Source organism: Myripristis murdjan, chromosome 12, assembly GCF_902150065.1.
Source record: "Myripristis murdjan chromosome 12, fMyrMur1.1, whole genome shotgun sequence".
NCBI lineage: Eukaryota > Metazoa > Chordata > Actinopteri > Holocentriformes > Holocentridae > Myripristis > Myripristis murdjan.
The window spans coordinates 8,831,632-8,844,930 of NC_043991.1; the positions used below are offsets into that span (position 1 = coordinate 8,831,632).

General features: G+C 39.6%; 1 protein-coding gene across 1 annotated transcript; it reads left to right on the top strand.

The window, feature by feature from the left end:
* Positions 1–324: 324 nt before the first annotated feature.
* LOC115369244 (collagen alpha-1(III) chain-like) lies at positions 325–12,776 on the top strand. The gene is made up of 11 exons (XM_030065819.1): positions 325–339; positions 689–742; positions 2,082–2,135; positions 3,023–3,076; positions 4,057–4,110; positions 4,588–4,650; positions 5,111–5,276; positions 6,382–6,491; positions 8,081–8,161; positions 8,882–9,064; positions 12,627–12,776. The coding sequence occupies exons 1-11, from the start codon at positions 325–327 to the stop codon at positions 12,774–12,776; spliced, it is 984 nt and encodes a 327-aa protein (XP_029921679.1).
* The last annotated feature ends 523 nt before the right edge of the window (positions 12,777–13,299 follow it).

Consider the following 13,299-nt stretch of genomic DNA (forward strand, 5'->3'; position numbering starts at 1 on the left):
GTCCGTGTGTGCAGCACAGAAACACTACAGAAGATGAAACTAGATTGTGCCCTTTGGCAGCTGGTTTACTCCTGCACTGGCTGCTTTGTAGTGACAAATTAGTGAGGAACACTGGAGACATCCATATAGATCATAGAGAACACCTGGAATACCTGTCTGCTTTTTTGTGTGTGGGTCTGCTCGCAAGATGAATATAGCTGGGAATGCCATTTCTAGTAAATAGTCAAGTACATTTAAAGCCATTAAAACAGCAAAACAGTAACAAATGATGTTATTGGCCTGCAGGGAGCGCGGGGAAGTGCAGGATCTGAGGGGAACCAGGGCATGAAAGGGGAGAAGGTGAGATCGTCATAAGTAACTAGTATATGCATTTTAATGAGTCTCTTTTCCAAAAACAGGTCATATTACATGTCTGCAGTGTGCATGTAGGCCTTGTCAAGAGTCACAGAAATTGAGGTGCACTGGCAAAAAGTAAAATCCATGTGTTTGAAGATGATGTCAATTTTTTTTTCATTTTGTGCCCCCTTCATTACAAATCTGTTATTTTTTTCTGATTTACATCACAAGTGCAACATTACAGCTGCCTTTCCATCTCCAGGGGAAAATTGTGCGCAGAGAGAAGCTACATTGCTTTCTCTGTGCAGATATTTTGGCTCGTTGGCTGATGTTTGTGTTTTCACCCCAACAGGGCGACGATGGCATAGATGGATCACAGGGGAAGGCGGGTCACATTGGAAGGAGGGTAAGAGCGCTCCGATTCAATCTCTTTGCAGGTGAATAATAGATGGTGCTTTCAACAAAGACATTTATACAGTGTTTCTCAAAGTGTGGGTCCCCCGCTGCCCCCGGGGAGCCATTAAGAAACAGCTGGGGCATGTGGAGCAGGGAGGGAGGGAAACACTCACCACTTCTTATCAACATTATCCTGACTGTCTGCCTTTCTTTGAGTGTTGCATCTTAACTATTTAAGTTAGGTTACCATCAGAGATTTGAACATCTGCTAATTAACATTTTATTCTAATTTGACCATTATTTCTTTTGGTAATAATTTCAGAGATTTATGAAACAACCATTGTTTACTGTTGATATGCAGGAGTTATTGTAGAGATATTGTGGTACATGAACGTGTTTGTGTGTGTGGGATAAACGAATGGCTGGAAAAACAAAACCTGGCAGTCACCGCGTAAACAAATTCATACATAAGAAGATTAGGTTATTTTGCTCGTGTGTCGTCTTGCTTTGTATTGCCTCATTGAAAAACATGGCCAACACATCTGCAGGGGAAAAGAGGCAAGGCTGGACTCAGGGGGCCCAGGGGAGAGAGAGGACCAAAGGTAGGATATGTTGAGATAAGACTTCACACACTCACACACACACACACACACCGGTATACACACTTACACTTTCCTGAACAGCTCATTTAGTTGTTGCAGGGACCAACGCTGTCTTTTGTGGCGCCTCACAGGGAGAAAAAGGACACGGAGGATTGGCAGGCGTCCCTGGGTGGGCAGGGCTGATTGTAAGTCAGCTTTTTCTCCTATACGGATTAATTTATCCACTTTATCTTTTCTTGCGCCAACTATCAGCAAACTGTCTTTCAAATGACTTCTGTCTTTATCTCTGGTATTAAATGACTGCAGCAAGATGGGTCTGTGATGTATTGCATTACTATAATGCATTTTGATCAGTCAGTGAATTGATATCCATTTGATGAATGCCTTTATTTATCACCAAGGGAATCCCTGGCCTGCGTGGAGAGCCTGGGGATCAAGGTGAAAAGGGGAAACAGGTAAACGCATAATTAATGAGCACTACACCGGTCCAAAGACAGCTTGACGTTCATGCCCAGACCCAGCGGGACCTACCTGACAGGACTCAGCATGTTTAGATTAAGCCGGGCTGCTCCAAAAATTATACCACTTGAGTTTGGCCTGTGGGTAAAAAAAAAAAAAAAAAAAAAAAAAAATTACCTCGGGTTTGGGCAGAGAATTCAAGCTGTTCAGTTGTGCTTGAATTTTCAAGCTTTAATGCTGACCCACTGTAACAGTGAAGGTGGACACTTGTCTTGCTTCTAATTTCAGGGCGAGAAAGGAGAGATGGGACTGGTCGGACTACCTGGACTTGATGGCATGAAGGTATGAACTGTTAAGATTGATCAAGGTTTATTTTTTTTTTTATATCAAGAGATATGAAAAGTGTCTCCTAAAGCAACATGTGTTTCTAGACAAAATGAATGGCTTGGTTTGCACAAAAGCTGATAAGTTAATAAATAAATAAATAAATAAATAAAACTAGCCCCACTGGCTTGCTCAGTGGAATGCAAATGGTAGGAGGGTGGGACCTGAACATCTGGCACTGGAGGAAAAGTCATGATGTCACCAAAACAGACAGGGTTCATCTGGATATCACTAAATTTCATGGCCAATTCTGCAATATTGTGTACAAACCAAAATCTTTTGCCTGATGGTGGTGCAACAGTGCATGGCCATCCGCAGTACAGTTCAGCTTTCTCTCAAAACAAGTGGTGGGATCTTGAAATAAAGCGGATGCCACCATCTTTTTAGCTCCAACCTCCAGATAGTAGAGATAAATAATCTCATTTTTGTGCTTGTTTGAGGATACTGAAACTCTTGACTCTCCTGAAAGCGGATATGTGCATGAAATTAAGGGAAATGATGGCCTCCAATTAGCAAATTTACTGTAGTGTGTTGAGAAAAGTAAGATTTAAAGGTGATTACACTCTAAATAGATTGTTACAACAAACCATATTTCTCCTGTGCATATTTCTTGCATTGTTTGGCTCCTTATGGAAATGTTCTGTCATGCATGATCTATGAATTTTTTAGGGTATTCGGGGTCCTGTAGGGATGCCAGGGCAAGTCGGTCCAAAGGGAGAACAGGTATGCAAAATTGAGTTTCAGTTGTTTAGTTTTTAAACTCTCTGTTTACAAATTTGAGTTTTTACTGTATTTAATGGCCAGCATTGTCTCATGCTGTTGAACTTTTTTCATCTTTTGAGCAGGGGAATATCGGTCCACCTGGACCGAGAGGCACAGCAGGCATGCCAGGTCTGCCTGTAAGTTTTTTTTGTTTTGTTTTGTTTTGTTTTGTTTTCTGCCTTATAATTTCCCTGTCATTACCCTTTAATCAAGTCACAACAGCATCATCTTTTAACTTTGCAAAATGCATTTTTACGGCCTTACACAATACAAGTATATAGATAGATAGATAGATAGATAGATAGAAATATTATATATCTATATCTATATCTATATATAGATATAGATAGATAGATAGATAGATAGATAGATAGATAGATATAGATATAGGTATAGATATAAATATATTATATTTAGATTTCATTTATATCAATTTCTAACCCATCTACATTTTTTGTTAAATTGACAGCCAGTACTTTATCTGCTTTGTGTCTGAAAAGATGAGCAAGTGGAGAAAAGTGTGTGAATGGGTCACAGAAGTACTATTATCTTGTAAGGATTCGATTTATTCATTTAAAGTGCACTTGTCCAACTGTCAAGCAAATGGCTGTGACTTTATTATATCCCTTGTGTTTTTGGAAAATGTATTGACTAGTCTTGTAAAAACTGCAAAGCCATGTCTGGTGAGTCTTTAATGCGGAGGATAAAAGCACCGGGAAGTAGCTGGAGCTCTTACAATTGATCTGTACGCTTCAGAGCTGGCCCTCGTTTTCATGCCCTCTCTCTTCTGTTGCAGGGTTTGTTTGGATTAAAGGTATGATACAATCATTTCAAGCAGCTTTGTCTTCACAGATCAAACTCCCTTTAGCACATACTCATCTTTATCTGACGCAAATCCTCTGGAGAATTTTGACATTAGTGTCGCCCAGTTTATTTTGACGGCTCACATAATCATATACCTGTCACACTTGTGGAGATAACAATGGAGTGTAATAGGATTTTGCAGCCGCCCGTATTTCCTTATCACCGTATTTCATAGGTAATAATATGGTATCACAGAACACCAGTTTAGTGCAGAATTTCATGTGTCGTGAATTACATATTGTCTTTTCCACAGGGTTTGAAAGGCTTCCAAGGTTTACCTGGTCACCCTGGGAGGAGGGGCTACCCAGTGAGTAACACATCAGAGGCACTTTAGATGAAAGTATCTACTCTCTGGCAAATGTATGATTAGAAAAAGAAAAAAAAAAGACATCAGATGATGCCAGCTAACATGTGGTATGCATGAGATCAACGCTTCTTTCATGTGCCGTTAGCTGACATAGTTTATTACTTTACTAACTTTTGGCCTCGACTAGTTTTATTTATTTTACAATCTTTACACTGCAAGGATTGTCCATTAAAACAAGGCACATGCTATCTGTGAATATTGCGAGATTTGTCTTCATTTCCAGAGAAACTCAACTTGTTTCATGCTGGCTCAAGAAACATGAAACTAAATGTTGTCACCACATTGCCGATTTTTTCCACCTGTTTTATGAATATGAGATTATAAAGACATAATACAAGTATTAAGTGATCACTTTAAACGGACATTTAACAGCATGCTCCCAGGGTATAATCACTGTAACTCTGCCTTTGGTTTTAGGGTCCACCTGGGACTCCTGGACCCCCCGGCCCTTCACTGAACATAACCTTGACTGAACTCAAGGTGGGTGATTCACATCTTAAATTAAACTGACAATGAAATTACCCCATAATTTGGTCCAATTTTCCAATCCATTTATCATGAGATCACCTAGGGTCTTTATTAACAGATTTTTTTTTTTTTTTTTTTTTTTTTTGCTTTTCGCTGTATCATGACATCTCACATGATCTCTATTCACGAGTCAAAAATATCCAAAAACATCTTGTCAACAGCAACAACTCAGGGTGTTGTAAACTTTTGGTGTAAGGATTTCAATCTCTGTCATGGTAAATAAAACAAACACTACATTTTTGTTCTCTTTTCTTTTTAATAACATGCACAATATGCACAATAGTCAACACTCACCGAGCTTGCCCTTTACGATACTTAGCATGCAAGAATTACTTTTGCCCTGATATTTGAAATATCACAGTAATTAGCAAGCAATTCACTGAGTGTGCTCTTAATCTCTCTCCGTGTCCAGGACCTGATGTATGTGTCGGATAGGCCCAACTATCCTCTGATCCAGACGCTGCTGGACTCTCTGCAGCGGGAGCTTCGGCTTTTGGTCGACCCCCCTGACGGTAGCAAGGAGTTCCCTGCCACCACCTGTCTGGAGCTTTGGCTTTGTCACCCCAACTACTCCAGCGGTAGGTCGTCATGACACTGAGACCTTTCACAGTACAAATCTGCACTTAAAATGTGGGGTTTTTTTTGCAATAAAACTGTAAGAACCTCATCTTCCATTAGAGCCACTTGGGACTTGATTTGTTTGGAAACCGATGCGGCGTTTTAAACTTGTGTACTTACATTCTGAGCCATTTGCAAAACACTCTCGTCTCCATTATATAATGTGGCCCCATTTCACACTCAATTTCAAACTTTTCTCAAATTATCAAATGAGCCTCACCAAATGACTAAGTCCATCTGTTTCTGCTCATTTGTTTAACTGCTCTCATTTTAGGAATGATTTCAAATAGGGAAGATTCACATCGACAGCAAGTCTCATTTCACACCTGCCTAATTGACAATGTGTCTGTGGCTGCATTTTCACTGATAATCAGTGTTAAAGCCCCTATGGGTCAAGAATATGGTGCCAAAACCACACAACTAAAACATTAAAGTCCCATGGAATGACCTCACATGATCGCTACTTCCTGTAAAACAGAGTATCTCAAATAGTGACATCATCCTGCAGTAGTGTGTGTAAATTAAAATTTCAACCAATAGAACCTTCACAAATCTTTAATTGTCCTCTCTCATGCACTTATACTTGCAAATAAAAGTGTGTTTCTCTCCCAAACTGACATCCAATTGCACTTCTGAATGATCCTTCCCTGCACTTTGTCCCGCCCAAACACCCTGTTTCAACAGGAACAACAAAAAAATCAAGAAAATAAGAGTCCATTTCATAGGGTCTTTAAAAATGTAAATATATATCCTTGTAAAGGTAAACAAAAGATGTGTTTGGGTGCTAATTTTCTTCTCTATATTTCAGACTGGGTCACAACCTGGCATGTATTAGTGTGGGTTTATTTACCGAAAAGCTGTTTGAGTTAGACTAATTATTTTTAAGTCAAAAGGCATTCCCTTGGTACCAGTGCATGCTGTTACATGCCGTTAAGTACACTGCTGTATTTTGGAGTTATGAGTTTTGAGACCTCATTAAGTTTGCTCTTCCTGTCCGGTCTGAAGCCTTCCAGTGTGCGGTGCAATGCTTTCATCCTTGAACTCGGTGTTAACCTTGCTCTACAGGAATGTATTACATTGACCCGAACCAAGGCAGCCCGGCAGACGCTCTGCTGGCCTACTGCAGCTTCTCTGACACATCAAAGCAGACCTGCCTCCACCCTCAGGATTCACAGGTACGAAGGCATTGTGGGAGAAAAGCTGGAGAAATTGCATTTCTGGATCAATAAGGTGCCTGCTAACACACAGTATCTTCACAGCTGTGATGCAGAATACGTCTTTACATGCTTAACTGGCGCAGTATCAGAAATTCTGCAGTTGCTAATGGGCGAACTGGCATTCATCTTTAGGGAACCAGTTGATTAACTTTACTGACACTTCCATCAGGACAAATCACGTATTATTAAAATACACTGCTGATTTGAACAAAATGTTTGATTGTGGCCGGAAGACGCTGCTGTGTCTTGGATTGCTGATGTAGCTTTTTGGATCATGTGACTCGACGAAAGCTGTCGCAGAGAGACACCACTACCACACCACACACTAGTGATGATGCCAGCAAATCCTCTGTTACTGTTAACCGATTTATTAAATACAATAATGGCAAAAAGCCACCAACCAACCAGATAAGGCTAATCCCAAAACCAAAACCATCCACCTATCAACCCATACCTGTTCTACTCAGTTCTATTTCTATGATTATTATGATTATTATGATTATTGTGGTTATAATTACACTTCAACAGGCAAGCAAGCGAAACTTTATTTACGTAGCACATCTCATTCCAGGTGGAGGTACAATATGCTTCACAGAGCGTGCAAATACTATGATAGCGTACCAAACAAAATATTAGATATAAACAAACACAATTATAGTGTAAAACTAAAATTAAACTAAACAAACAAAAAAATCCATATGACTTAAAATAATTAAGAAGCAGGAATAGAGAATAAATGAATGAATAAATAAATAAAACAAAAATAAATAAAATGATAAAAAAAAAATGTACCTACAACCATTAAAAGGTCAGAATCAAATAAAATTAGATTAAATAATAATTAAGACCAGCAACTGGCCAATAAAAAGAAAATAATAAAAAGGAAATAAAATGAAAAATACAAAAACATGTGAGTTAAAAACCATTAAAAAAGCAGGGAAAAAATAAGAATTATTAGGCAGGCCTCATACATAACAGGATGGTGTAGTGAGGAGGAAAAATATCCTGTAACTACAGCGCCCAGCTTCAAGAGCATCCATCCTTCTGAAGCTCCACCAGCTGCAGGGCGGCTGCTGTGGAGCTGACCGTGACCTCTGACCTCCCCTGTGGAGGCGGGAAACGCAGCGAAGCATCACATACATGAAAGCATGCACCACCTAATACTGAGATAAAATCAGCCCGCTGATCAAGACGTCAGCGCTAATAAAGTCTTTTCCTGCACTGTAGTGTGAAGCCATAGTTTCCACTCCTATTAAACGTTGACATGAGCTCACCTCTCACCCTCACCGCTCTCATACAGATAATTAGTGAACACTGAGCACTAAATAAAACATTGAATCACTCAAGCGAAGAATAACGTGAATTGGTCTCCGGTTGCCTTTGAGTGAATGCATTTCTAAGTAAGGAATCCAATTTACTTTTGGTTCATGCTTGAGCTGCATGCTAATCTGGAGTTCATCAGCTGCTATCTGAATATCATTGCCCTTCACAAGCCTCCCACATCATATCAGGACTTGCATTCCAACTAGCATCTTTTCTGCTTGCAGGTGCCCATGAAAGCCTGGATGGAGGAGTCTTCGACAGAGGGATCTTTCCAGTGGCTGAGCAGCCTAGAACAGGGGTTCCAGGTGGGTGAGGTGTACAGCAAATTTGCCTAATTTGATTTTTTTGTTATTATCATTAGTATCATTATACATAACCTCACCTCTGGCATCAACATTGCTGTGGGCAAATCGCTGAATTCTTTATGAATGCTTACCTCAGTAAAATGACACACCTTGTCTATAAGCCATACCACAGGGACGTCTCCATTATGCACTCAACATGTATGGAAATGTTCTTCACTGTGCAAACAAAACTGGAGACTCTTTCACGACATAAAATAGCCTTGGCATTCTTTTTGCATGACTTGTGTTACCATAATATCCTAGTTTACACAGTGGGATTTGTGTTTTCTGTACGCCTGCTGCTCCAGGAAACATTCAGTTTTAATCATTTGACAAATAGCGTGATAGATCGTCAGTCTGAAGTGAAGCTGGGGTTTGTTTTCGAATTGCAGGTACTGATGTAAATACATACATAGATATGTAAATTACATACATAAATACATAAATTTATATGTGTTGATTTATTAAATACATACATAAATGCATAAATGATATCCTCATGTATTTAGTATGCATCATAATGCATCATTTAGCATTCATGATCATTTATCATTCATTTTCCATTCACTTGAGCCTGCTTTATCTGTTTGTGGCGTTCACCCATCATTAACTCTTGTTGTGCTTTAATCGTGAACCAGCTGAGAGGAGTAATAAACAGAAGTCTTATTCTTTTGCCATCAGTTTTACTATCCAGCTGCCAGCGTGGTCCAGATGCGTTTCTTGAGATTGCACAGTAACACCGCCGTCCAGAAGGTGACCTACTCCTGCCATCCGGGGCACAAACTGGGCCAGAGCGACAGAGACGTGAAGTTCCTGGCTGACACCAAAAAGCAAAGTTATTTGGGAGCACTTAAAGACTGTGTGGTGCGTAGAAGATGTTTAATCTTGTATCTGCCAGGCACCTCTGTTTTTTTTCTGTTTTCAGTCCCACACAGAGGCCTGGGAAACTGTTGCTCATGCCTTCTGTTGTTTTTTATTGGGCTGTTTTTGAGTTCTGGGCCCCACACTTTACTTTGTTGGAGCATTTTAATTCTGTACTGTTTAAATCTCCAAAGGAATTGAGAAACAGTCAACCATATAACCTGGTTGCTTTGGGAATCCACAGTCAGCATCACTCTCTTACTGAAAACAGGAAAGGTACCTTTAGGTAATGTTATTTTATTTGAGAGATGAGAGATGTTAGACCACTTGGATTGAATGGGTACATTTAGAAGCTGGAAAAATAAAATACTGGCTAGTATGCATTGCACATTGCAGTGTTTACTAAATTCTGTACTTTTGTATTCGAGTGGTCTACCATTTTTCATTTTAGTTTTGGCCTTTTGGGAGCTCCTGTTCCCATCACTAGTTGATAGTTTTGTGGACATTTTGCTTTATTCAGTAGTATATGGAGCAAAGCGGCAGAGAAAAATTTTGCCTAGTGTGATTATTAATTTCTAATTTTATAAACAGTAGTAATAGTAGTGGTAGTTGTGTTTGTAATATATATCAAAAAAGCAGCTACTAACTGTTGAAAAAGAAGAAACCAGAAACAAATCAAGCATTTTTGCAATCATCTATAATAGAAGAGTGCCTTTAGGGCCTGTTTAACAAAACACATGCACTGTAGTAAAAGATTACAGTAATTGTAATATTGTAATAAAACCAGACCCCAAATCCCATTCAGCAGTTTAGTACTATGGATCATCAACCTCCATAATAGTTAAATGGAGGTTTATAAGATGTTATTTTACTGGTGTATCTTGAACAAAGATACATTTGCTAATTACCTCAGACAGGTCAGTCAAAAAAATGCTGTGACCCTGATTGCAAATATTTTATAACTATGACTTACCCGCTTTAGACTTCATATCAGTCAAAGAGCCTCTACAGCTACACTGTGCTAATAAAATAATCAATTTATAGGTTCAAAAGTAGTCAGGTCAAGACAAGGTCAAGTATCCTCAAGTAAATCACTTTGCAGTATGATTTGAGCAGAATGAAAGGCTGGATTTTATTTTAATTAATTTCTGTTTATGTGTTCACTTTAATGAGAAATTAGATAGGGTTAACCTTGCTATTCCTTTGAATGATAGTGGCACAAATATGAGTGAGTCGAGGTCCCAGGAAATAATACATGATGATTTCTGGAGTATTATTCATTCAAATTCAGACATGTCCTCAATGACACTATTAGAAGCTATTAGAGGAAATCACTAAATGTGACCCGTGTATAAACTGTGCATGAGCATTTTATACATGGACCTGCAGATAAAGGAAAGGCCAAATTTTACTTTCTCAGTTAAGCCAGCTGCTGAGCGTTCAGGTCCGCTCAGCAGTTCAGACATGACACTGGAGCTGATTACATTTTCTGAAAATGTATTTTTGTAGCCAATGTTGGCTGTCGCTCACTCGCTACTTTATACAAACATGTTACATCAGCTGATGTGCAGCATAATAATCCCTCCACCATTTTCCCAACCCATCCACCTAAAATGGAGACATGAATAAATCAGACCTGTCAGACTGAATACATAGGATGAAATAAAATAGAAAATCGTTTTGAAATTGCTTTCAGAAGCGACCTATACAATTTACAGATTACGTGAACTATGTTGTGCTATTCTAACTGTGACTTTTGACAAGCATAAAATGCATGCAGAATCTCATGGCGTGCTCGATCTTGCCTCAAGGCAGACCATTTGAAATCCTCTGGTCTAGTCATGCAACAGGATGGAGCATTGTGAGTCTCTCTTGGAGCAGGTTAAGCAGTTACACATTTCTCAGTGGCTGTGGAGGTTAAACAACTTCAGTAGGCAGCCTCTGCATAAAGCGCATTTTGAGGAGTTGTGACACAAGTAGAGAAAGGTGTGATGGGAGGCGCTGGGTTTAATGAGATTATTGATTGAATTTTTCGGCAAGGTGAGATGCAGTGGCTCAGGGTGGAAATGTGGTGACATGGGGTTAGGGAGTGGCCGCTGTCCTGCGACTGACACAGAGGAGGAATATTAAAAGAAATCTCTGAAGGCTCTGAATAGGAAGGAGAGGAGAGCCTGGTTTGCCAAGAAAGTTGGATCGAGGAACTTGGCAACTGTCGATGTGGTGTGGAGGGACCTGGAGACCACACGCAGCTGGTTTGAGGTGGGGGGCGGTGTGACATTTTTGGAAATTTGATGGATAATTAAAAAAAAACCCTTTGATATAGGTCAGTAGGGGCAGGTGGCATCTATGGAAGTAGAGGAGGAGGGACATGTGGAAGCAGTGGAAACTGGGGGAGAGGAGGACAAGAGGTCTGGCATTTCTGAAGAAAAGGAGGAGGAGGGGAATCCTGACCTTTCTGGGATGGGATGAGAGGAAGGGAAGGTTATCTGGGCATTTCTTAGTGGGAATTAGAAAAAGGCCACAATCTCTGTGAGGGATGTGGTTCGTGTTGCTGACCTGTCTCGGAGAGGAGCCCTGGCTTGCTAGGCGTCACATGCAGCAGAGGTCGTGTGTGGGATTTGAGGTCAAGATGTGACAAGGACATACATCTGCCTTAGTGCAGTGAGCAACAAGGACACCCACAGAAAAAGTAGTAGAGGTGGAAGTAACTAATTACACTTGCTCATGTTACTGTAATTGAGCAGCTTTTTGTGTTTTTCTACATTTTGAGTATTTTTAAAGTCAACAATTTTACGTCAACATTTTTTTTCTTACATTTTTGCTTGAATACTGTACTTCACTACATTTTAAATCATATCCATTACAGAGAGCAAATGATCAATGACAGACTGTGGAACCTCTCACAATAAAAGCTCAGTTAGCAAAGCTGAGAAGAACAATCTGATTCGGCTTATTATCATTTCCAAATTTCCAGTAAAACATGCACAATGAAATATTGCAGATGGTTCATAGAAGCAATCGATTGACGCTCATCAGTTTTACACAATGCACCTTTAAAAGAATGTAGTTTGAAATGTTTTCTCTCATCTTTTTCTAACTGCATGGAAAAGATCACACTGAGCACAGTTACTGTTTTGAAAAGGAACTCAGTAACTTTTACTCTGAGTACATTTTAAATGAGCTACTTTTTATTTAAGCTTTTTACAGCAGTAGTTCTACTTAAGTAAAATATCAGCAAAGTAGCAGTCCTTGTTCTTGAGTAGCAATTTGTTGTAATCTTTCCACCACTGTAAAAAAGTAGGTTTCCCTGTTTGCAGTTACCATTATATGCAATACATGGCTGTGACAGTGAACGCCCCAGAGCAGCTTTTGTTGAAGGCTGACTGCTTCTGAACTTGGATGGAGTTGTGTGAAATACTACTTATAACCATATATAACACTTATAAGACCTAACAAAGATAATGCATTTTTGAGGATATTATGACATGCATGCAGAATAGTAAAAATGTGATTATGATTTCAGTCAGTTAAATTAAAAATATGTGTTATGTTTCTTATGTGTCAGCCAGGAGAGGAGAGTGTATCTGCACCCCGGGAGTCTATTTTCGAGTTTGAGGACCTCCACTTGCTTCCTCTGAGGGACGTGGCAGTGATGGGAGGCGAGAACGTCACACACCAGTTTGGCTTCACCATCGGGCCTGTCTGTTTCAGCTAGAGTGGGAGAAACAACTGTGGCATCCCTTAGGACTCACAGATCCAGGATATGAGCCTCTGTTCAAAAGGCCCACTCCCCCACCCTGAAAATTAAAAAAAAAAAAAAAAAAAAAAACTGGAGACCAAGAGGACAACTGGAATCTCTCCTCCAGTTTTTGAGGGCATCACTATCTTCTCTCCCGTTGTTTTGGGCGATTACATCTCTCAAGTTGAGTGACTCCATATAAATGAATTTGAGCGGGCATCAGTCTCACCAGGCTCATGTGCTTTTTTATGGATAAGTCAGTTTTGTTTACAGAGACGTTTATCTTGTACTGAATAATTTAAAAATGTATGTTTTTTTTTATTTTATCTTTTATATATAGTGGTTTCTTTTCCTTTTGAACTGTATTCTGTTATTTTGGCTTTTGCTATAGTCAGCCCATTGTGTAAAAAAAAAAAAAAAAAGTCAGACTGTTGTGTATCAAATGCAGTGGGTATCGCCTCTCAACAGTGTGTTCTGTCTCGGGATGCAGCTGCTGTTG

Coding starts and splice junctions, on each gene's coding strand:
- LOC115369244 (XM_030065819.1), top strand. Junction 5,277..6,381: donor TCACCCCAACTACTCCAGCG/GTAGGTCGTCAT, acceptor CTTGCTCTACAG/GAATGTATTACATTGACCCG. Junction 6,492..8,080: donor TCCACCCTCAGGATTCACAG/GTACGAAGGCAT, acceptor TTCTGCTTGCAG/GTGCCCATGAAAGCCTGGAT.